The sequence below is a fragment of the Haliaeetus leucocephalus genome, unplaced genomic scaffold, assembly GCF_000737465.1.
Source record: "Haliaeetus leucocephalus isolate CR32 unplaced genomic scaffold, Haliaeetus_leucocephalus-4.0 Scaffold173, whole genome shotgun sequence".
NCBI lineage: Eukaryota > Metazoa > Chordata > Aves > Accipitriformes > Accipitridae > Haliaeetus > Haliaeetus leucocephalus.
Genome location: NW_010972609.1, coordinates 10,540,650 through 10,564,642, shown reverse-complemented (window position 1 = coordinate 10,564,642; position 23,993 = coordinate 10,540,650). Strand labels below are relative to the sequence as shown.

The window sequence follows — 23,993 nt, the reverse complement described above, 5'->3', positions numbered from 1 at the left end:
CACTAGTTTGAATACACATTTGCTACCCCTGCCTTTGTTAATTATTGTAAGAGGCACCACCACACATAATTAGACATAATATCTAGAGCTTACATCTGCACAACGATGCAGTTGCTGCAGCTGTCCCATGCTTCTTAAAGCACTTTGGTTATAGCAGTCCAAGGCCAGACATAAATAGCATCCTACAGCCATGCTCTCTGATAGAGAGCTCCGCTATTCAGCCATTTCTAACTGCATTCATAAGTAGCACATGGCATCTATACATTCCTCATTAATTGGGTATTTCGCACTAAGCAGGTTTTCATTTACATATTTGAGAAAATTTTGACAGTTATAACCTATACACTCCTATCATCACAAAAAGGCTAGTAAAATGGGACTTTAACTACTATGGAAGAGAGTACAGAGTAGATAAGGCCTGAATGTGCAAAAACTTACAAGAAATTAAAAAGACCTGTACTCTTCCCATCGCTTCCCAATCCATTCAAGCAAAAGAACAAAAGCTTCTTACCAATTTTCCCCTGAACAAGAAGAACACAACACAAAAGAAAAACCTGAGAGAGGAACACAGCTGATTTCAGCATCTAATCCTGTCTACTAACCAGCTGCTGCTTCTTTTAACCCCCTGCAGCTTCCTCCCCACAAAGCGGTTCTCCTCCCCAACCTACTGGAGGTCACACAATTTCTATCTCTGTTTGGCACCGCCTGTAGCCCAAGTTACAGTCACATGGGTAGGAATCAGACTTAGCCATGAAGAACTGGTCAAGATAATTTAAACATGCAAGAAATAAAACCTTTGCTGAGAAAATATTCACTCCATTCCACAAAGGCTCAAAAAGCCTACAGTGGTCTTTCACATAATAACTTTTATGCAAAAAGGGCCACAACTTCTTTTCCCAATTCTGACTGTCAAAAAAAAAAATCCAACCAGAGTCACCACAAACTGTGCACATTCACTTGCTGGGAATCGGACACTAAGGCACTTTACAACATCAGCCAGAAAAAAGCATCACAGTATCCCTATGGCAAGTGTATTATATACAAGAAAAATTATACATATTCTACACACAATGAGAAAGACAGACACTTATAGAAACCATGATTGGATTCTAACTTCAGGATTATCTGGATGTCAGTTTTAGCCATGTGAATCATAAGAAAATGTTGTAAATTTAGAATAAATCTTAAAACCAAGAATAAACAAGGCGAGGTGTATTTTTAAACACATTATCTTGGCAAAGAAACACCTGGAGGATAGCCAAGGTTTCCCTAGATGCTGTGGGGTTAAACCCTATTCCCTCTCTCCCCCAAGTTTGCCCTTGTCTCTACAGATGTTAACAAGGTTTGTGAACACATTAACATAAAGTTCTTTCTAGTGAAGACAGACAGAGTCCTCGGACCTTGACTTCAGACCACCTGCTACTGCAGGTCCAGAGAGAGTGCAGGTAATTTCATAGCTTACCTTTTCTAGACTCACACCCGTTCTTTTTACAAGTGCTTGGAGTCTTGCAATTGTCTCATTTTCCTTTAGCAGCTCATAGGAATTCAAAGGTGATCCTGCTATGTTCCCATTTCTTTTATCAGAAACCAGGTCACATGCTCTGAGGCTCTTCATCTTGGAGGCACTTTCACTGCAGTGAAGGTTTCCCTCAGGTGGAATTCCAAAAGCCATTAGTATCTCCGAAATTTCCTGAATGAACTCAAGTTTATTTGGGAACTGGGGCAAGTCTTCTGGCAGCTCAATGAAATGGTTGTCTACATCCACAAAGCACAGGTTAGCCTGGGATTTAATTTAGAATAGGATACTGTTACAACATCACTGAGCACAAGGGTCATGTTTTATTCATCTTTGGGTTTTCTGCTTATTGAAATATTCAAATACATTTGCATTTGTTCGGTTATTTTGTAAAACAGACTTGCCCCAACCATAACTGAACTGGTTGGTTGGCTTTGAAGAAAGCAGCACAAGGCCTACATTTCCAGGTCTTTCAAGGGGGTAACAAGAAAGACAACTCATTTTAAAGTTGTTTAGTAGGTAGAAAAGGGATTGTAGCATATGTTAGGTACAGATGTGTGAAGTTTTTCATACACATACAGCTAGATTTTTAACTACAGGATATTTGCAATACTATTTTATACACATGTATACGTAAGTGGGTGACTGCCTGTTTTTCAGATTATCAGTCCACTCCTCTAAGAGATTTGGCAAATTCCATTCTAAAAGGTGTACTGATATTGCAGAAGCTGCAATAAAGTTATCTTCTCCTTTTTTTTGTAAGCAACTTGAGAACTAAGGCAACTCTTGAATGAGTTCAGAAGTTTGTTTCCAAGGGGAAAAATTAATTGAACTAGTTTCAGTTCTGTTTTCCTGTTCCAATCTCTACCTCATTTATCACCAAAAAAGACCAAGAAAAAAAAACAAAACAAAAAAACCCAAACACCTGTGTGGCTTCCACAGCAACATCAAAAGCAGTTATGCATCTTTCAAGAATTTACCTCACCCTATATTTGGTGAGGGGGGGGGATTTCCCCTTTTGGCTTCTGCATTGCAAAATCTGAATCAAATGGTTTCACGACATTACATAATTACATACATCACAGCAAGAACCCCATTCATGTGTGAAATCTGCTTGGAAAGTTAAGCATCCAGAAAAATAACTTTGCTTTTCTGTAAAAGCATTTCAGTTTTTCTTCACTGCAGAATTAACATGGACTGTCACTTTTCTGTTTAGCCTACCCTATACAAAATCCCTTCACCCAGACTATGGGGTACTTTCAACCTAGTTTAATTGCATTATTCTAGGAGGCACACCTGAACTCAGGTCTCACTATAGCTTTGCAGCAAAAATACATATCAAGTCATGAGAGCTAACAGACCTCCAGCTATTTTTTATGATTCAGTAAGTGCAGAAGAATGGAAGCACTCTCACAATTTAGTAGGAAAGAAAGAATTGGAAAAGATTAACCTCACACTGTATGAATGTTGGATGATCCCAGAAATCAGAGCAATGTACATAAGCACTGAAGCATCAGTAAGGACAAAGTAGTTCCGGTAGGATTTTGCTGTGGGATTTATCATAGGTAGACTAAGATAAGCTGTGCCTGACAAGACCCCTCCATTTAAGTAAACTGTTGTAAAAACATACATTTAATACTTGTGCCAGATTTGGCTCTCTTGGCATTTGTACAGAACAGAGTTAGGATGTCAATCCTCCTTAAAACACAAATATCTGTTGTGTTTGATTCCTTGAACTTCAACTCTAAAATTTAAAAAAAAAACATTGTAATTCTTGAAGCAGAACTCCACTGGACACATTACACTAGATTTGCATGGAACTTTGCATGAAAAAGTCCAATACTGCTACAATATTACCCATAGTTAAAAAGGTAAGTAGAAGAATTCCAGTTCTCTACTTCTTGATGTTTTACCAGTTTAATACTGGGATTGATTTCTTACGCTTAAAGCAATGCATATAAAACAGTTTAGTAGCTCTTGTAGATCCTTTACTGTAAATTACATCACAAATTGAATTAGGTGTTGCAAAACAATCCAAGGTCAATAAATAGAACTAAGATCTTGATTCTGAAACAGCTTCTGGTGCACCCTAGAAAAAGTTTTTATTTTTTAAATAGGGCAGGTGTCATTGTTCAGATTTCCCCAGTACCAACATTGCTCAAACAGAGCAGGGGGTGCATGTGGCTTCCTAGCAAGGCAGCTCCAGTGGTAGGCTAGGATGCACGCAGAGTGCATCTGCTTCCCGTTCAAAGAAACATTCAGCACAAAGGGACAGTATGTACATAAGAACTCTCATGTTTCAAGTAAGCACCTGAATTTAGGAACTTCAAGACCCCCACTATACACATGGTTCTGTGATGATTAGAAGTGAAGTCAGCTAATATTTATCAGGAACACTGTAAGCACTTCAAGGCATGAGAGAAATAAAGCCTTGAAACTAGGCACAATGCCTACCAATCGGTGCTGACGGAAAAACAAAAACCATTTAATTTGTTACAAATGGTCTGCGAAATGGCAAGACAGACTCATTAAGAAACTCTTCAAACCGTTTAATTCTATTACTTCCTTTTAAAACTCTCTTTAATGCATGCCATTCAACTTTACTTTTTTGGATTATTTTACCTTAGCACAGATTCTGCAGAAAACATCACTCTTGGTTAAGCTTGGTTGTACCTAAAAAGTGCTTGGCCAAAAAGTAACCAAACGTTAACCTTACCAATCTAGAGATTCCAGTCTTCACACTGAAAATAAAATCCTTGCCAATGAAGCCAAATCTAATGCTTGCTAAAATCACTTATAAGTATCTGGGCTCACCTGGCTAATTCTTCTAACAGTTAAATATCCCTTTTGCAGAGTTTCTCTTTAAGACCATTACACATAGTTTAAACACTCTAAGCCACTAATGATGATTATCACACAACTTACTATAACATTTCCCAGAATTTGCCCTCTATAGAAGCATTAAAAAAAAGAAATATGTTAGTGTGCAGCAATACTCTAAAGAGTGTAAAGAATACTTTTGGGGACACTACACTTATTCAGTGCCTGGTTAATAATAACCCATAAGATAGGGGACTACCTACAGCAGCATAAGCAAAGGAGATTCAGTAGATGGCTTTAGCCTCTTTTAACTTAGGGAGACTAAAGGTCATCCTCAAGAACTGCATAAGCACTTCTGAAAAGGCCATGTTCCCCAGGGAACAGAAATGGCAAAGACACCTCACTTCACAAGCCCTTCAAGAGGTATCAAAACAACATTTTTCTGTAAAAATGAAATCCCAAGTAAATAAACCACCAGTAACAGACACCAAAACAGTAAGTCTCACAATGCTGCTACACTACAGATCCAACACAACGGAATACCAGTAAGGATAGAGGGGTCCCCTCCCTTAGAAAGCAAGAGAAATGAAATGGCACTTACTTATTTATGGAATCATGGCCATCCAAAGCTTTTTGCATGCTAGGAACTGGGCAAGTACACAAAGTAGAAAAATAAAGGAGTTCTTTGATCACAGAGTTTTAGGTTTTTTGTTTCTGGAGGCAGACAGTTGAGTGAGCTGTGAATAGTTGACAACTCTGTATGTAAGCCTCTATTGATATATTGATCATCATTTTACACACACAAAATTAAAATGATATAAAGACAAGATACTTAGCAACATGTGTAAGTAGAGACATAATTGAAAGAGCATCCTTAAGTTAGTCGCTCGATATTTCAGGTCTCTAGAACAGTCAAATATTCTTTGATTTGTTGCTGAGGTACCGGCTTTCTGACCAAAAAGAAAACCTCAAATAGTTACACACCACTTTAATAGCAGATTGTTACAAGAGAGGACACATAACATCATCACACAATAAAATGTTTTCCTGAGACACTACACTAAGGATCAAGGGTGTCACATCCTAATTTAAAAGCTTGTCTTTCCCATAAACAGGTGTCCAGGTGAAAGTCTTACAAACCTTAGAAATGTGGATGCAAGTAAGTCAATGTCCATGTATCTGATGCCAAAGCCTGGTCCCCTGAGATCAACAGCGCAACCTTCCATTGGCTCAGTGGGGTCTGGACTACACCCATCAATTCCAAAGCCAGAGGACAATTGCAATTCTTTAGTTTGACCTCAAATACAATAAGGGCCAAACCCCCACACATCTAGCAAGGCCTGCATCGAGCCCATATCCTTCCTTTCAGCTCTGTTCAAAAATATAGAAGGAAATGATTTAGGTTCTGCCAAAAGGATGTCTAAGGAGGAACCACCATTCACTAATAATGAGTAAGCTCCCCACCCCACTAACATCCTAAAGAGAAAATATTCTTTACTTTAAGCATTAATATATAATTACATGGTATGCAAATAGATGCCTACAGCAACTTAGAACAGTCAGTTCCGATAGCACAATCACCACTACGTAATTCCCTACGCAGCCCAGGTGCTCAAAGTATAGGTCACATACAGGTTTTCACACCCCCTCCTAGATAGTCAGATTGAAACATAGTTCTGAGTTAAGGCTTCTGCTTGAATACAGCATTGCAAAACTAAAACCCATTCATCTACAGCATGTATCACCTTTATGCATTAGGTCCCAACCATGCAAATAACCACCCACTTAACACACAGAAAACATGGATATGCAAATTTATACACACACAGCTGGCTTGCGGAAAGTGTGTTTATAGTGATCCTAAATTCTAAAGGATGCTCCTATGCCATTCTTATAAGCAAACAGTGACCTTTTGCATTTATTCTCAGCACTACTGTTCTTCATGCCAACCCAGAATTTGTGACTGAGAACAACTTACAGCTGCAGCTTTCAGAAACATGAATTTAACTCCTCAAGTGGCTGCTTAACACTGAAGTACAGGAAAACATGAAACTGAAGTCTGTCAATAAATTTGCAGTATTATCAAGGATCTATCTCACCAGCAGATAGCCTGAGAATGCATACAAAGCAGTGATTGTCTTTCAAAATAATTATCTTGGACAGTTTGGTCTAAATGTGTTGGCATCAAGAGGAAAAAAGGCTTTTCAAGAGATCTTTCTTACCTTCTGAAACAACATACAAAAATAAAACCCCACAGAATTTGTTAGGATTTACCATTGAATAACATCTTTTTAATGGTTTAAATAAAAATACTGAGAATAGATATCTGTCTTATATTAGCAGAGAACTGGATTTTATCTTAAAATCTTTCAACTTTTCTAAAAGAAAAAAGCTATTGCCCAAGACCCTTGGGATCACTTCACTAAAACCCAAGCTTTTTTAATGAGATACTGCTTTTGTTTGATTTATCCAGTGCTGGGAGACTCAGTGTTGCTTATTTTCAGTCAAAATAATTTCAATTTCCACCATTCTCGTGCATTACAGAGTGGTGAGATGCACATGCAAATCCAGTAGCACAAAATGGCTCAGATTAACTTGCTTGTTAAAAATACATTGCTATAGCACTGCAAAAGTTTCTTTAAAAGGAAATTCAAAGACACATCAAAAAACAATCTTTCTTTAGTACTTGCTAGGTTTACGATCTGCAAGAAAGCTAGTTTAACCACTTTTTTGATCAATTCTACCGATAAACAAACCACACTTTTGCCAGCAACATCTGAAACAGCTACATGTTCTTTCCTTCCCCTTTGATTTCTGCAGCACCTTCTTCTAGCACGACTTCTCCCATGCCCCCCACGTTTCTCTTCTGCGTTCCTTACAAGCCTCTGATGCAGCTATCAGTGAAACCACAAGGATGCTCATGCATACAGAAAGAGCCCTCAGCAAAGTGGCAATATGTATAAGAACAAGCTTAACCTTAAGTGCGCTATCACTGACATGTACAAGAAACTCAATCCTACAGTAAGCCTCAAGTCTTTTCTACAATTTTACTGGGCCACAGTCACGTCTTCAAGTCATCAGTGAACTCATTTGAGTTCTCCATCAGGCACCGTTTTCTGATGTACCCAAGGGATAGTCTAAACTTGAATTTTGTACTAACGCGGTTATTTTGCTGAAAATTTTAATCATCATCTGACAACGCATCAAATTCTAGGGTACAGCTGAGTTTCCATGCTCCCATGGTAAAGCATTCCCTTAAAGCACCAGATGTGACCAAAATATGGGAGACCGCCGCCACAAGCAAACCAAAACGAGTCTTATGGCATATGTGTGCAAGACTTAAACCAAACCTGACCGAGTTAGGACAGATAGTATTTTCACATATATTAGCCTAAAACACTTTGAGCGAGACAAATTAAGTCTTTTTAAAACTTCATTATAAAACCACAGTCAAGAAGTCTACAGTGACACTGAGGCATCCATGCTATGCTAGATAGGAGTATTATATTCTTCCACAATGCCCTTCAACTGAGAAGCACTAACTAGATCTTCTGTCAAAGCTCACTTCTTCAGCCCTTGTCTAAATTAGATACTTCTTTCTTCAACAGCAGCTGTCCCATGCATCCATGTAAACAGATTAGCAACAGAGATGTAGTTTCTGCAGTTTCAAGACAAAGGCAAAAAAAAAAAATATTTTTTTTTTCAGAACTCAGAATAAATTAGAACATAGAACAGCTCTCTATATTCCCTTTGCAATAAGCAAGGAAAACTCTGATACTTACCACATCTATGAATCAGGAGCCCGGAGGCGGGATTTGGAAATTAAGTTCCTCATATAACCCTGATAATTTCATAAAGGATCATACACAGTCCAAACTTGAGAGATAAGGAATGTTAAATATTAATATCCCTTTTGTTACTGATGATAAATTTGTCTTTACTGAAGTACAAATAATAGAATCCATATGCTCCCTTTCTTCTATTCTACACCACCACATTTTATGCATGTTCCTTGTCAGTTTCTATGTCAGGAATTAGCGTAGAGCTTCTTTCGCTCTTTAAGTGAAGGGTATCTGAAAACCTAATCATAAAGCAAAGTAATTTTGAGATGAACCTGTAATCTTCACTTCTAAATATATTAAAGCTGACTGATTAAATTATTAACATCAGAAATACTGACACTGACCAATAGTTTCACTTAGTGAGACCAGCACGCACTTTGAATTCTGCTTTACATTTTAAAATGGTCCACTTACTTCTTGTTGCAACAGCAGGGTTTGGGGGGTTGGGGTGTGTGTGGGTGTGGGGTTTTTGTTGTTTTTTTGAAAGTAAACCCTCTACAATGAAAGTCTCAACAATAGTGAGCTCCTGTTCTTCCTGGTCTACTTTGCCTCTCAGATAAGGAAATCTATTGGTATATGATAACTTCTTAGTCATCTTTGAAGTCTCCAGCACATGTTCAAGCCCATTTCTATGCCATAGCTACGTTCTCAGCCTGCAGTGCTAAGGACTTAACAGTTCACAGGAAACCTTACTCAGCAGTGACTACCAAGGGGAATTCTCAGACTAACTCATACTCATCGTGCACAAAGCTTTAAGAGCTCACTTGTCGAATAAGAAAGAGAAAAGCTGAAGCTTCAAAAGGGCAAGTTTAAGTCCTGCAGCAAATTCCATCACATGGGCACATTGCTCCTGATATGTCCTGTGTGTCTTCCCCTCCCTGCCCTCCCAGACAATTCTGTTCTCTGTAAGATACTACCAAAAATCTACTCCTCCACCTTCATAAACAAAATGTAAATTGAGGTGCCAGATTTTTTTTTTTAATACTACTTCGATTTCATTTTTAACATCTAAAAATAGGTCAACTACCTTACTTTAAACCTCCAAAGTAAGCTGATAAAGCTCCTCAAAACCATTTATCTTTTAAATAATTGAAATACCTATTTGAAATTAAAATATGTTATTTAGTTGGAAGTATTACAGTGATTTTAAAATGAGGATTTTTTTTATTTTTTTTTTTTTTTTAACAAAAGGAGGACAGTCTTTTAGAAGCTTGTTATATTAGTGAAAACATCCATGGTGCATATTAACATGCATACCCACACAGGCATTTTACTTCACCAGCTATTCTTTCTAAAAAGTATACTAACCATATTAATTAGGCCTGCCAGTACATCCAGAATTTTGTAAAAATGTAGTAAACCAAAGCAATAGACTGTTTTCATGGCAAGAACATAGACTACTCTGTTATTAATTATGCCAGTGGGGGGGAAAGAAAAAAAAAAGGAGAAGGAGAAAAGAAAGAAATCAAGAGATTAAATACTTTACTTTTCATAGAAAAAATAACATAGTTTGAAGAGAAATTTTCCTTTGAACTTGCCAGGAAAAACAAATGAAAACTATCAACATATGGATTTGAGAAAAAGAGCAATGTTGGCATGGTGACCAGACTGGAGGTTCACAAAAATATCTTGTCTTTAATTTCACGCAGCTTTTTAAAGAAGTTTTTCTGCATCAAGCTATGTTGCAGCACTGCCTGATAATGAAAATAAAAACCACCACCACAAAACCCTCTGCCTGCCACACTTCTGCTTTCCCAGTAATGTAAATGATAATAGAAGAAAACAGACAACTGGAGAAAACGGCAGAGAGAGAGAATCCTACCAGTGCCTGTAAGTAGGGTGTTTCCCATGGTTTACCCAGTCCCTCCCCCACAAAGTTACACCTACAAGTAAGCAGGCTAGCAGGGGCCAGAGCTGTGTTCTGCAGCTAGTAACTCTGCAAGCGCTTGCTTCCCACAGGGCTACCTGACAGAGGTGTCCAGCTTCTTGACAACAGCCAGCCAGACCATACTGTAACACTCAGCATTTTCTACACAGACGAGCAAATAAACCATTCGATGGTGCTCAAGGAGGGAAGTCACTCAGATGACTGATGGAACTGCCTCCGGAGCCAGCCAGACGCCAGCCACCTCACACACTTCCCACGGGTGGTCACTGGCTCCTGCAGACGTTTCCTTTGCTACCTCAGGTAGTGCTCAACCACTCTGGGTCCCTTGATCCTCACAACCAGCTCTTAAACTCTCTCTTGGCGTGTCCCTAAAAAGAATATTTGTGAAGCGAACAGTGGGATGAAACAAATAAAAACAACCTCTAAGCAGTTTGAACATAGTCCTAGCCCCTTGTATGAGCTGCAGAACCTTTACAGACCGCTCGCTCCTCCTTTATACAGTGGCTGGTGTTAACAGAGCATCACTACAAGGGAGGACTTCCTGAGCACTATCTCAATTAGCACCAGTTTGCTCAAGTATATGCTGACATTCTGCTGCAGACTGAAGTATGCATGCTACAAGAAAATTCAAAATAGTTTTGGTGCAGACACCTGACGGGCTGGGTCCATGTTAGCCAACCCCAACCCAGAACTGCAGTGCAAGGAAACCCAGCCTAATCCCGTGCAGCCAGGAACCAGCGCAGCGCTGAAGCCAGTCACGCTTTGCTCACTCAGCACCACACAGAAGCAGCTCTATGGCCTTTTGGCTACAGCTGGTGAATTCACACTGCACTTTCTTGCATTTCCTAGCACTACAGGGCTAAGTTTTGCCGCACAAAAATGTTCTTTCTGTAATCCCACTGCAACAATACCTGTAAAATTACAGTTTAATTTTTTCAGAGCATACAATTTCCAAAACAGGGGCTTATTTATCTATTTCACCAGGTTTTCACCAGCATCTCCAAAAAATAAAATAAGAGCTATCCCAAACCAGAGCCAGCAAGAACTTCACAACGGCTGTTACAGTTAGCACTAGTGTTTTGGCTCATTTCTCAGTTCACTCATAGTCAGGTACAATATTTAATGAATCGAGACGAGCTCCTCTCACCTCTTGAGGAAGTTCCAGCTTAGACCTGTCATCCAGCCCATTAGAGTGCAAGCCCATGAGGTAAGGGACAGGAGCATCTAGAAAATGAAGGAGGGATGCTGGAAGGATAGGAACATACACATGCTGCCACTGAAATGGAAACATTAGTGCTGTGATGGTCTCTGCCACAGTCATCAGTCTCTGATAATCTGAAAAAGATCAAGGGAAAAAAAATTTCTTTCAAAAACATTCTTAAGTAAATGAAATTAACTTAAAGAAATGTGAGCTTGCTCTAAAACAGAAACCACAAACCCCAGTACTAGCTGAGCGGCATCTTAATGAAAGCCCAGACTTGTACGCCCAAGCACATTTTGCTGAAACAACAAAGAGAGCTCAACGCAAAGTAGGTCATTCTACAAGTCATATGGAAATGAGCAAATTGAGTCTTAGCATCCATTAAGTCACCTTCTGCTATCTATACCAGGGTTACCAGGAACACCAGTTTGAGTATGGAAGCAGTATTGTAATGGCTAAAAAACACATCGGAAATAATTTCTCTTCTCTGCGCTTATGGCTTTCTATGGAAGCCTTGGATGAAACCCAAGGCATCTGGTATCTCTCAGATAAACATTTTTTAAAAAGTGTTTAAATGTCTATAAAGCATGCTGTATAGTAGCCAACCCAACAGTGTGACTGAAATAACTGTGTAGAAAATAAAAACCATCAGCTTCGTTTATCCTTTGCCATGTACGACCAAAGTCTCAGTTCAATGTAAAAACAACTCATCTCGCCTAGAATTTAACAGCAGTACTAAATGCACCTGTGCAACATGCATACCAAAAGATCTTTTTGTTCAGCAGCTGGTGGCTAGAGTACTTAACATTGCAGTATGCTGGGCCAACATCTCGCCCTCCTCTTTTATACTGCAGAATCATCTTTAATGGTTTTTGGTATCTATGCACTGTAAAGGAGGAGGCAACACCAAATGAACTCAGAGTGTTTGGTCTAGTACAACTGCTAAAACATTCAGATTGCTTTTGAGCTGCCAGACTGCAAAAAGCAAGGTCACAAGACTAAGACAATTCCTACCTTCAGTCAAGCTATAAATATAGTATAAACTGGAAACATAGGATGCCTTTTTCATGTTACTGCAACAATATCCAATTCCAGCCAGGAAAGGGGGGGAATAAGAGGAAGGGAAAAAAAAAAAACCAAAACATTATCATTTGTACATGTGTTGGGGTGAGGGGTATGCATGTCTTCTCCTAACATGTTCATAAAAGTACAGATACTATGAAATTGGAAAAGACACTTGAATGCACAGGTTCAGGTGTTGAGGTTTCTGAAGCTGTTGCATGCTGTTGCACGCTGTTGCGGAGTGCAGATGAAAACTGCAATAATAACATCTGTTCTAAACAAATGCTCTAGAGAAAAATTAAGCTTAACTGGGCACTTTCTAAGGTTATGGCTTTAATTCTATCTGTTAGCCATCCTCCACTCAGACTTCAGATAACAGAAGAAATTCAGTTCCTGGCATTCATGATCAATTTTGTTTGAAGACAAAGTTGCAGAGTTTGGGGTCTGCAAAGAGTCCCACAACCCAAGAGGAATTCCACACAGGTTTTGCTAATATCAGTCATAATTCTGCAATCTAGGCTTCTGATTTTTCTTTTCAGATCAAGCTCTGCTGGGAGAAGAGGTTACTGCACAGAGCTACTTGTCACTGCCTCACAGTAGATGACTGTGACTGAAGGAGCCTTCAATCAAAACAAGCAAGAATAGCTTAAACAGTTTAAAGTTTTTGCCAAAAGCTTACTTGGACTGAAACACACTAAAGAACAATCACTGAACATCACCAGCAGCACTCCCCTATTCTGCCTGGACACCAGTTTCTGCCTACACAATGACTTACTAGTTTGCAGCTTTAATCACAGCCTGACTGCAAAGAAGTGATGAATTAATGATAAGCTTTGGGAAGAAGAAGAATCCATTCCATACCCTATTTTCTTCAGCTTTAAAAGAAACTTTAAATGTAGCCATAGATATACAAACATTCCAGCTGGTTCATATTCAGCTTGTTTATTTGAAAGAACAAGTCTCAGAATAGAAACAGTGTTTTCTTACTACACAAAACCTCCCTGTCTTATCTTGCTGGCTAATTTAAATACAACTTCGCCCTCCATCATTAAGCTAACTTTAGTATTAGCCTTTCAATTTAATTACAAAGTAACATCAATAATTCAGAATTTCTACCCACTCAGCAGCTACATCCTGCAGCGTAGTTATCTGCAAATATAGCTGTCTTGACCCTGGATATCCACATAGCTTAAGCCATTCCCAGCTATTTGGCCTGCACGGTCACAGCCTGCAAGTAACAATGACTACATTCTGTAGACTTTATGCTCATCAGGAGCATTAGCAAAAGGCAAGGACAAAGGCAAGAAGCCTGCAAACATAAACCAAAATAACTTAAATGTTTTCTTAATTTATACCTATCCTGAGAGGGTATGGAGGTTTTTTGGTTTTAAAACAGAAGCAAGCAGCACACTTGTAGTACCTAAGCATTATGTAAGATTTAAAAATAACAACAACAAAAAATTTAAAAGAGGGAAGAAGCGTTTCAGTAGTGGTCTTGCTCTTGTTTTTGAAACCGTAATATGCTTATTCTGGTGCAAATGACACAGAGTCTTTTGGCCTTGCATTGTACAACAGCATTAGTAGGGAAAAAATGACATACCACTAGTGCGCTATTAGTTTGGAAAGTACTTAAATGATCACTGTGCAAGGAAAAGAAAATCCACTACTTTTTAACATGGCCACTTAAGAACACAGAAAAAGGCTGATTTGTTCTCCTAACCAATTACTGTAGGTAAAATACATTAAAGCGTGTATGAGAAGTTATTTACACTAGTATTTATCTATATCTAGTATACCTAGACATTTGTATTTATCTGTAAAAAGCAAGTAAATCCAGGGAAAAGCAGAATTGAGGGGTCTTGGGTCTGGAAAGAGAGGAGCAGGATGGGAAAAAGGTGGCAGCCATAATAACCATGATTCCACCCCTCCATTCTCACATTCTACCAGAGAGGTCTTTCAAGTGCCTACAGAAATTCTCTGACTTGGCCAAATTTAAAACCATTACACGATCATATTCTGGAATATGTTTTCCTTCTAATCTTCCTACTTCATGAATCACAATGAAATACTGTTGTATTTGTCAAGTAATTTCCATTCCGCATGCAACTCCCATATTGCTGCTTTAAAGGCACAGCGTTGCCCCTACAGTGGTGACCATTACCACAGACAAGTTTGCATAACTTCAGACCGTATAAGGATAAACCAGAAAGATGGGTTACTTGCCAAGATTAAGCTTCTCTTTAACCTGAAGGGGAACAGAAGGGGAAAAAATTATATACACAGTCCCTATGGATAGGTAGCATGCAATGCAGTTGAGCCACCATAATAAAGCCTTGCCTGGACAGTTTGCTTTAGGCATGTCTGTTCATAGTAGAAAGCATGGTGTAAAAGAAACATTCTTCAACAAATTTTTCTGAGCACAGGTATTCAGTATGTCAGACTCCTTACAGAAAACATACGTTTCTTTAAATTGGGCCTTTTACTTCAAAAAACCTGTAACTGCAGTAAGAAAGAACGGTGGTTAGTAGAAGCAGTGGGTCAAAGTACTTCCTATTTGTGTTCACTTTTGTGTCTGGCAGGCTGATTAAAGATGCCTGCACCAAGCACTAAGTTTCCTAAATCATTGGAGGCATAAGAAGAAAATGTCTTGGGTAAGAGATTACAGTTGGGCAACACGAGACTAATAGTGCAAAGAAATAAAACTAATACTTTAAGTCTCCAGAGTGAACATAATTTTAAGCAAGTAAAACAAAGATGGGGAGGAGTAATTCAAAAGCAAAGCAAAGCAGAAAAACAAACCCCTTTATTTGTACTTAAAAATCACAGCGGACAGCAAACATGCAGAAAACAAAACCTGTTCAAGATCATAGTCTGTGGCAGTGGTGGACTACATTTCTCCTTTTATTGTTTTTAGCTGTCCAGAAAATCACCTCCAAGCAGATTTCACAGCTGTCTTAACTCAGTGCACACTTTTCAGAAGAGCTCTAGGTGCTCTACAGAGATAAGGAATAAGTCCATTTCACAGATACAAGAGCAACACAAATTGCAGGAATGCAAACCAGGTCCCACAGAGTAATCTGGTGAGGGCACTACTGGCAGCCTCCAGCATTCACTGCCTCTTTGCCAGCATTCCTCGGCACTGGCTCAGCACTAGGAGCAGCTTCAGATTCTTCACTGTCTATAGGCACCTGCATTCCTCTGACACTTTTCCAAATGGGAGACAACCCTCTCAAGAAGACAATCAAATCAAGGTATTCATTCCCTACTTTTGGCTTACACTGATCCAAAACATATAGGCTGTGCCAATATAGTGGGACAAAAGAAGAATTTCCAGAAGCATAAAGTCAGAAACATGTCAAAGGAATCTTAAAGCAAAACATGTTCACTGCCAAGTTACTCCTATTCCAAGGACTGACTGCAACTTAAGATGCTAAATAATTTGTTTCAAAAAGGATTGCATCTGGCAGCAAAGTCCTCCAAGAGTTTTGGGGTTTCATTTTGGGGTTTGGGTTTTTTTTGTTTGTTTGTTTTTTAAGAAAAGTAAATCTTACAAGCAAACCCTCTGGTTCTGACATGTACTGTTCTAAATCTAAATCCACCCAATGAGTATTGCAATCTCATCTCACCTAGAAGAATGAGAAATTATCCCAACCACCTCAATTGTCACAGGTTTGAGCACCAAGAGATTTAACAAAACCAAAGGACATTAAAAAAAAATATTAAGATTTATATTCTGAAGGACAACGTAGACCTCACACTACTGCACATGCAAGAACATGAGCAAGGCCTTACAAAAGTTCAAGCAATTTCTGATTCCACTTAGAACTGAATGCACCATCATCTCTATCTCCACTCAACATTCCCTGCTTTACAAACAGCAAAAAACAGATGTTAGTCAACCATACTGAAGAAAGAGCAGAATTAAAAAAGAACCATTAAGTAAAGGTATAGACAATCAGAACCTCAGTCAGAAGTTCCAGTTTCCTACTGATATCCTTCTAAGTGAAGCAAGCAATTGATTTACTAAAACAGTTTTCTAATTTACTGCCATGTAGAAGAAAACAGACTACCATCATTAGAAAAGACAAAAAACAGAAATTACAGGAAGCAAAAGCTGACTTTCTAGAATTTCAAAATACTTCACGCTCCCATTTCAAGTAATACGAAAATAAAGTACATGTGTTTCAAAAGCATTTTAGAAGTCTTCAGCTTGGCTGTTGGCAACACCAGCAGTATGCAGTAAACTTCTGTTATTAACTCACTAGGAGCTTCGAAAGTATTCGGAGTGTTAGCAAACTGCACCAAAGGTTTTTTTTAAGAAAAAACCAGCAGGTTAAAAAAAAAAAAATTCAGTGATTAGACCCCTCAGAAAGTACTTAAGAGAAGCTACATTTCAAAAAACTATGGCCACTGTTACTGAGGAGGCACTGTCACAGCTAGATTGCCAAAACTGAGGGCCAAAAGTCAGCAACCAAGTAACTAACATTCTTCTTCCAATAGAAGATGACTTTTCAGCCAGAAACCATAGGTGAGAACTTGATAGAGAGAGACAAGGCACGTCCACAAGGTGCAACACAGCCCAACTCAGCCAAAGCTTGGGGCAAGGCAGGGAAATAGTGGACAGAAACTGTCCTAAAGAGCCAGGCCCACAGGCCTCCAGCTGCATGGATCCCTCTGAATTCCCCGAGTCTGTGTGTGCAGACAAGAAACTCGAGTGTTCCAGAGCTATTTTAAGCTTCTTCAATTAGCCACTGATCAGACACTTGGGAAGTTGGGAAGTGTCCAAGAAAAAAAGTTGAACCTATTAATATGAGTTGGAAAGAGAAGCCAGAATACAGAAGACTAGTCCAGAAGCGAGCTGAGTTCCAGCCCAGGAGAAAAGAGTACTTAAAACGCGATGGCCTCAGAAGAGATCAGGGAACACTGTTCCAATACGGCAATGCACGCATTGCTTTTCTTGCGGTGCTTCCAACCAGCCAGGCACATGCTCTTCTGCCACAGGAGTTCTCAAGCACAACTACAGGCCAACTGAACTGCGTTCTTCGTCAGATGGAAGAGTTGGTGTTTCAATCTTCCAGTGGTGGGACACAGATACCCACATAAACAAACTGTCCCTACATCTCAAACATATAAATGCCTAATCCATTTCTGGAGAAACCACAAAAGAAGTTTGTCTGCTAGGCAAGTATTTCTACATTTTCTATGAATAAAAAGAAAAGCAATTTGTTTTTTAAATCCAAGAGAGTAACCACTATTGAGTACAGTAAGGTTTTTTGACTGTGTTTGAATTACTGTATAGTTTTTCTCTGGTAGTTAGCAGTGTCTATACAATGCAACAGCTGCAATGTAATACCCTGCTGCCATTACACACTTTTAATCACCTTGACAATACACACAAAATCCATCTTTGGCCTTAGTCTATGCACACATCTCAACACACAAAACGTCTGTATTTCATGCTAATGAAAGAATGCTGCTAATAACTGCAGGTTATATTTTTATAAATACTTACCATTTGTATTCTACATATTTCAGTGACAGCTCAATGAAAGAAAATACCAAAACCAGATTTTGGTAACACCATGGACTATCCCTGCATTTTTCTTGTGGTCTTCTAGGCTTCTTTACCATTACTATAAAACAGTGTTCAAAATGCAGTCTGTCTACTTTAAAGCACACCATTATGGATGGGTGGGTCTGGACTAATATTAGCCAGCTTGAGACAAAAAAAAAAAAAAAAGTAGAAAAATTATCTTTTGGCATAACTCCACATACTCTGTGTTAGAGTAACAGGATGCAGAGTAAGAAGCCCGGTATTCACAAACTTCAGTGCAGAAAATGGATACCACTACCACATTACTTATTAATTGATAAACAGATGCTATTTCAGCTGAGCTGCTGCCTATTCTTTTCAAAGCAAGCTTTATTTATGTGACTTCAGCAATAACTGTTTCAAGGCCTTAAGAGAGATCTGGGATTTAAATTCAGTCAAATAAATTTTTTTCAGGTAATTTTATTTCAAAGTAACAACTGAAATGTGACTTTGGGTACTCAAAGAGAAAACAGTATTTGCATCATTAATTCTTCTTCAGAACCATATACAATTAACAAAGTATCTCCTCAAAATGCATGGATAGTTTGGCAGAGGTAGGGGGGAATTCAGCTAAGCAGCTGTAGAAGAACACGGGAGAAGGCATACTACTCTATCCAACAGCACAATGTTTCCAGAGACAACAATAAAGGGGACAGTCAGTCCATTAATACGAGAGATTATGTGACAACCCAAAGTTTTAAGTTTAGGTGTCTAAAAACAGGAGCCAATGCAACGGCTCTCTTTACAACTCCAGTTCTTTTCTTTACATTAAAACCTGCACACAGATCAGCCTGACTGCATTAGCATGCTAATGCCACTTTAATGCAGCTATTCTGTTGTTTGTGTTGTTGTTTTTTTAAATTCAAGAAACGAAAAGACCTTGTGCCAGTACAACAAGATAAGAAAACAAAAACCAAGTACTCACGCTGTGAATAAAGCAGTATCTGAAATTCCAAGAGGGCACAGGTAAAGAGTTGAACCACATTTTCTACTCCAAGCAATTCAAAAACTTCTTTAACTGGAAAATCAAATAATGGTAGTTCACTGGTGCTTGGCCTCTGGCAGATAATTGGTCCATAAACACCTGAAAATTTTAATGACCTTCCTGCTGGGGGAAGAGGAACCTCATAGAGAATATTGTAGATGTAGCTTTCTAAAGGTAGAGGTGGCGGCTGAGGTGAAGTCACTGCTTGGTGAAGTTGTTCTAGAACTTTCTTACAAGCTTTCATGAAAGACATTGGAGTAATCAGACAAATGCACTTTGAGACATAGAGTGTGTCTCTGCTGATGTCATAGGAGTTAAAACGCTGTAGCTTTGAAACAGAAGTGCCATTGCAGTCTCCAGTGCTGCTGCAGCTATCTTTGTCATTTGTGGGTGGAGTATGAAGAATGTCATATTCAGCATTGTGCATATGATACAATGTCTGCATCGCACTGCAGATCTGTTTGCTAGTAACTTCCTCAAAAAACGTGAGAGAAAATCCAAATGTCCGTGAGCCATCTTCACGAGTAATAATAAAAGAGTGGAACTGAGGTTCTCTGGAATCTGCTTGTGTCTTGAAAGCAAGCCCTTTAGGCATACACAGCTATAAAAAAGGGGGAGGGGAGATAATATCCATTAAAACACACTTTTCTCTCCCCCTGCCTCCAGAAGCATTGGTGAAAATAGGATTTAGAATCCACAGAATGCCATCGCATTTCACTTTAAATTCTATTAAGTGTTACATCTCTGTACAATACAGTAATATGCATCTAAATCAGAAAAACTAAAGGAACATATTAAAGGCCTTTATGCAGTTTCTATTGAAACTCATAACTATTTCGCTACCAACCTCAACAGGAATAAAGTAACAGAATTCAAACTCAGATAAAGGAAAGTATTTTGGTCCCTAAGACCAGAAACCTGACAGAGAAAAGTACTATATTTTATCCAAGTTAAGAAACCACACCATATCCCATTAAATAGAAAAATCATGCACAAAGAAGATTCATCTACTGCAGTCTAATTTATTTCTCTACCAATTCTCCAGAATGTAACAAAACAGTTGTAAAAGGACAAAAAACTCTCCTAGGGACTTACCACTTATATGTTTTAACTTAATTTCCTTTAAAAAAATATCCCAATTAAATGAAAAGGCCTTTTGAGCCTGCACAATTTAGAGAAATTAATGATTACTTCTAATCTACAAAAGACTTGACACTTTTTTTGTCAAATAAAACACAGATGAATGCCTTCAATTTTTAAGGTCGGTAGGTTTTTGTCTTAAAAACAAAAGCCATAAAGCGATACTGACCATTCCCACTGCATCCTGGTCAAAAGGGTTCCATTCAACATTCTCAGGATAGCGAGCAAGAACTTTGGATTTAAATGTGCGTCTTAACGGAGTCTGTTCAAAGTTCTCCCCTGCAGGTAAAGGAAAAATACAGAAGTAAATATTTCATTCTCTTTTTAAGCTCAAACAAGGCCAAAAAGCAGGACATCAGCAGGTAGATGCGAGGATAAGTGAATTAAGCACACTCCTTTTAAGAGAAACAGAAAATGCAAGACAGTTAGTTAGCAAATAATCAGACCGCAGATATTAGCAAGGATTAGCATTGTAACATTTCTATGTCGTTAAGTATCTGTGCTTTTCCTTAAGCGCAACTATCCTGAGATTGTGGTCATGACAGCAATTCTCTAAGCTACTCTTCAGATATTTCAGATTCTTGTTAAAACATATCTAAAGCTTCAGTTTCAGTGGAATTTTGTTACTGAAGAAAAGCACAAATAGACAAGATGCAAAGATGATGCAAGTTTAAGATAGACATACAAGTGGCATCACTTAATTTCTTCTTCAAGACAGGAAAAAAAGGGTATCAACCATGTATTACAAGAAGTTAGCTGTGAAGAGAGAGTCTAGAAGGTTAAAAGATCAAGAACCACATAAATGCCCGTGAAGATAGGGTATCAGATGAACAAAAAAATTGTGCGCTTTTTTCCCCACACTTTTTCCTTTACCTTCTGTTGCACTTGAAATGAAACGGCTGGCACCATCTCGGGTTTTAGAGGCCTGTATATACTGGCATAAAGCTATATAACAAATAAAAACAACACTGCATTATAAATTTCATACTGTTGACTGTAATTATGTAGCTAACACATACCAGCAAAAAACATGCAAGTATTCTACACAGAATTAGCATGCATAATAGATAGTCTACTCTCCTAATATGCTTTTTATACATATGCAACTTCATACAAATTTCTCATTTCAGGTACATATTTCTTGAAGGAGATGATCAGTATGTAACAGAAGCGCATAGTTCCTGTATACACAACCAGAACACTGATGCAGCAATACAAATTAGTTGCTTGTTAAATGAAAGCTTTACATGTTAAACCATAAAATAATTCCAAAGAGCAGATGATGAAATTAACCCCAAGGACAAGGCCATTGCAAGGCCTTTAGAACTACATGCATTTAGGTGGCATTGTCCAACTTTTCACAGATGCTATCCACACACTAGACTGGCTGATAAGAGTCTTGTTTATAAGGTCTCAAATTTCCTCTAAAGCAATGATTGTTCATTGTGATAACACAGAACTTTCTGCAGTAAATCTTCTGAATATGTGTAGTTGCTTTAAAAAAAAAAAGCGCACAACTGCGTATCTTAAAATAAGCTTAGCTATCCTACTAGAATGCAATTAGCTAAATGAGCATGCAGCTGTTGACAGCTGCACTAACAATCAAGCACAATTGCATGAAATCATATGCTTTAAATAAATCAAACTATTTCAGCAACACCTGCAAAAGAGAAAACACACTTCAACTCCTCACTTGTTTTCTTACATGCAGCAATTACATGGCAATACAAATTGATTTCAGAATTGGTTGGGTTTGTTCTGTACTTTTACAGTAATATTTAAAGTTCAATTTCTAAGCCAACTTAGAACCTTTATTTCATACAACATTTAATTCGACAAAGTAGCCATATGCAGAGATTGTTAAAACAGTGTCTATATACAATAAAGAACTTAACAAACACATTACACCAAACAAAACTTCATTTCCATGGAATGTTTAAGAAGTCCTTTGACAGCTGAGAAGTCATGTAAGTCTGGATTTTGTTTAAACCAAGTCTTAAATACTACCTCAAACGGGGAACTTATTCTGAATCAGGACCTAGGACAGGTCTTACAATAGCCAAAATATTCCCATCTATTTTGCTAATCCTCTGGGGTTTAGCACTAAAATTAAAGGAGGGATTGTTTTTCCCGTTTGTCTGAAAAATCAACAGCTCAGCTGATTTTCATACAAAACCACACAGATACATTATTTATTACTTTGTTCAATAATACCATTGTTCAGAGAGAAATAAAAAGCCTATTTGGGAAAATCTGAAACGTATAGAGAGGAATAGTTAGGAAAAAACAGAAACACAACTTCACTGAAATACAACCTACTTGGGAAAGAGCAGAGTCAATGACAGAAAACATAACAGCACTTCCGCAAGAGCTAAAAACAATCTTAAAAGATGAAAATTAGCATTTAAAGAAACTTCCCATCTCCCAAAAAAAGAAAAAATAGACATAATGCCACATGGCTATTTACTGACACAAACATACACTCAAGTAAAGAGAGTCCTCTGTAAAAGAGGTTTTAAAAATAAGTCAAGAGATTTAACACACCTACTATTTTCTATATTTACATCCGTGCAGATGATGTAATGTCAGCATTTAGATAACCAAGGAAAAACCTGAGACATTTGCTAAGCTGTTTTGTTCCTGTTTTTTTTTTTCTTCCACATACATATAAGGGAGAAAATATCTGAAGACCAAATTTTCTCCTGAACTTGGAAACCACACACCACAGTCACTGGGTTCACCTATGTGCAAGGTCATGCATATTTTTGAAATAAAATCTGTGACTCAAAGACCTTTTCATTAAGATGATTAATATTGCAAAATACATGACGCTGCTTTCCCCTTCTGATAAAAGAGCAACACTGAATGGATGCTTCTATATTTTAAGAAGCCTTGTCCATCTCCTCTGAAGAGGTATTCTGTCCAACACACACGTAAATTTTTTTAGACCTGAAGTCTGTCTATAATTTATGAAAGTACTGAAATTGATTTCTGGAAACCCACCAAGTTCTGATCCAGACAGAAACATAAGGCAACGCTTACATGCCTTCCTGTAATTCATCAAACAATTCAGCTGTTGCACAGACACTGCTCTTGCCAGAGTGCCTCCATATTACACTTCTTTTCTAGGGCCACCCACCTCCAATATCATATTTGTCGCGTTGAGTTCTGCGCGAGTATGATGCTCATTCTCTCTTTCACAGCAGCACAGTCTTCCATCTTTAGCTACCTCTTTTTGTAAGAACCTTAAAGCTTATAATACAGCAAACCACTGGACCTTCAGATTGGGCAACACTGACTTCCAAAGATACTGATAGGGCAGGGAATCTCAAGTGACAGCTCACCAACAACATCTGGGAAGTTCAACCCAGGAACAGAAAGGTGATCTGCGCAACTCCAGGACACTGGCCACCCTATTTTCTTGCCATTACAACTAAAGAGAACCTGAGCACCAGCAAGTCCATCGCTTAGCCTCCCCCTGCACTTTTCTCACTAAGTAGCTAGTACTTGTCAGTAGATATCCTTCAACAGACAGGGAAAAAAAAATAATCCACAAACAATATTTGCTCATGTCAAGAGTCAAAAAGCAATTAACCCTAAATTTCTACCTTTATGATCAGTTAGAAGTCTCAAACACAAACACCCTGCTCCAGCAAAATACCAATTGCAGCACATCTCCAGCAGGCAAAAATAACTCATGGTTTCAAGATCTGTCACTGTGTGAATTAGACATCTGATCAATTGAGTACTAACTGAAATGATTTTAATAAAAACACTGAAGACAAGAGCAGGTTTAACAAACGCAGGAGACAAACGCATCAGCACAAATGGACAAAGTTTTATTCTAGAACTGAGAAAATGACAAAATAACAGAAGATAAACTGATAAACTTATGATGTATCCCACAAGTTTCAAAGTAGACGTTCCCACACTTAACTATCAAAGG

General features: G+C 38.3%; 1 protein-coding gene across 1 annotated transcript in view; it reads right to left on the bottom strand.

The window, feature by feature from the left end:
- Positions 1-23,993, bottom strand: part of DENND5A (DENN/MADD domain containing 5A) — a 72,161-nt gene that overhangs the window by 30,906 nt on the left and 17,262 nt on the right. The window contains exons 2-6 of the mRNA XM_010563802.1: positions 20,921-20,992; positions 20,217-20,326; positions 18,848-19,508; positions 11,214-11,401; positions 1,463-1,780 (exon numbers count right to left, since the gene is read on the bottom strand). Of these exons, the coding sequence (XP_010562104.1) occupies positions 1,463-1,780; positions 11,214-11,401; positions 18,848-19,508; positions 20,217-20,326; positions 20,921-20,992 (1,349 nt within the window). The remainder of the gene's footprint in view (positions 1-1,462; positions 1,781-11,213; positions 11,402-18,847; positions 19,509-20,216; positions 20,327-20,920; positions 20,993-23,993) is intronic.